Source organism: Glycine max, chromosome 4 (assembly GCF_000004515.6).
Source record: "Glycine max cultivar Williams 82 chromosome 4, Glycine_max_v4.0, whole genome shotgun sequence".
NCBI classification, from domain to species: domain Eukaryota; kingdom Viridiplantae; phylum Streptophyta; class Magnoliopsida; order Fabales; family Fabaceae; genus Glycine; species Glycine max.
The window spans coordinates 8,015,712-8,017,610 of record NC_016091.4 but is presented as its reverse complement, the minus strand read 5'-3'; the positions used below and the strand labels follow the sequence as shown (position 1 = coordinate 8,017,610).

The window sequence follows — 1,899 nt, the reverse complement described above, 5'->3', positions numbered from 1 at the left end:
CAAGAGATAATTGAACTTCTCAATAAAAAAATGATTTAAATTTCTTAACAAATGTTGTTAGGATATCAGTTAGTATTTATAATATTGTAAATAGAATCCTATTAAATAATTATAATGCTTTTAAGGCATTAAATATTAAATTTAAAACATAGCACTGGTACTAACTTGTGGGGAAAGATGAGTGATATTGTATTGTATAGTAGGTGAGGTATTTAAATGAATGAATAAATAAAGAGAAGAGAAGTTACACGTATTTGTCTTTGTCTTTTTGTATGGTTTTCCCCTGAATCCCTACCATAGAATCTCTCCCAAAATGAAAATAGCTTCCCCTGTCCACTCCACATGATTAAAAATTAATGCTCCAGCTTCAGCCTCACCCTCCTCAACTAACCCACTCATAATGCTCATGCCACCTTCTTCCTTCACCCTCCTCCTCACTCTCCTTCTATTATTCCTTACATATGAAGCAGAGAGCGGAGAAACTCCACCCCCTACTCCCCCGCCGCCGTTCAGACCCGGCATAGCGGTGCTGGTGTGCGTTTTGACAACCATAATCTCCCTTACATCGCTCCTCCTCCTCTACATCAAACACTGCAACGGCGGCATCCCAGACGGCGGAGGCGGAAACTCGGCTCCGTGGACGGTGGCGCCCTTCTCCGGAAGGAAAAACTCCGGCATTGACCGGTCCGTGGTGGAATCGTTGCCGGTCTTCAGATTCGGAGCGCTGCGGGGGCAAAAGGAAGGACTCGATTGCGCGGTGTGCCTGAACAAGTTCGAGGCCGCGGAGGTTCTCCGGCTGTTGCCGAAATGCAAGCACGCGTTCCACGTGGAGTGCGTGGACACGTGGCTGGACGCGCATTCCACGTGTCCTCTCTGCCGCTACCGCGTGGATCCGGAGGACATTCTCCTGGTGGAGGACGCAAAGCCTTTCCGCCAGAGTCATCAACAACAACGGAACAAGGAAGAGGAACGCGTGCGTTTGAATTTGGACCTGGAGAAGCAGGAGATAGTGGAGTCTCGACGGAGGCATTCGTCCGTTGGGGTGGGGGAAGGAGAAACAACGGAGGAGCAGCAGCAGAGTCGGAGGTGGACGACGTCGTTTAGAAGGTCATTGGATAGCATTAGCGCCACATCGAGAAAGAAGAACGAGAGCGTTGGGGTTGGTTGTTTTGTGCGTCCCAGAAAAGACGGGATGTTGTTGACGCAAGAGACGGAGAGGGCAAGCGTGGAACGGAGGTTGGAGCACCGGATTATTGTCTCCCCGGGCCAGGGCCCGGGCCCAGGCCCAGGCCCAGGTCCGTGTGGGCTCGAGCAGCGGTGGAGCGACTTGCAGGCTTCGGACCTGCTGTATCTGACGTCGGAGATGATAATGATGAGGGACAGTTGGAATGGCAGAGGGAGTGGTGTCTGAGATCAGGGGATTGAGCAGAGAGTGAAGAAGCAACTTGCTGGATCTGCGTTTCTATCTTAGCATAGGATTTGTTACTTGCAATATAACAGAGTGACATTATTTTGCTCTTGTTTTATTTCTCTAGAATTAGAATATGAATTCGAGAGTGATAAAGAAGCACGTGGATGGGAGGGACATGATCCTGCACCAGTGTGCATGAATGGGGGATACGGAGATCCCTTGTCTCGTGGCTTACGCACTTTCTCAATTATTTCTCACCTTCTTCTACTTCTATGCACTCATCATCGTCCACACATACACACATACCATCATTTTTTTCTTTTATTTCTTCAATGCTTTTGTTTGTTGTTGATGCTAGTATTAATACTCTACTCCATACAATTATTTTTATTATTCAAGATCAAAAATGCTTAATGTTGGATTACATGAAATTTTTCCTATCACTGACGTTTAAAAACATTAAATTCTCTATTAGAAAAAATAACGAT

The 1,899-nt window shown here is 46.6% G+C and overlaps 1 protein-coding gene across 1 annotated transcript; it reads left to right on the top strand.

The window, feature by feature from the left end:
* Positions 1-245: 245 nt before the first annotated feature.
* LOC100794083 (RING-H2 finger protein ATL43) lies at positions 246-1,678 on the top strand. The gene has a single exon (XM_003523725.5). It carries the CDS (start codon positions 401-403, stop codon positions 1,409-1,411), a length of 1,011 nt encoding a protein of 336 aa, XP_003523773.1. The 5' UTR covers positions 246-400; the 3' UTR covers positions 1,412-1,678.
* Positions 1,679-1,899: the final 221 nt, after the last annotated feature.

Coding starts and splice junctions, on each gene's coding strand:
- LOC100794083 (XM_003523725.5), top strand. CDS start 401: ATGCTCATGCCACCTTCTTCCTTCACCCTCCTCCTCACTCTCCTTCTA.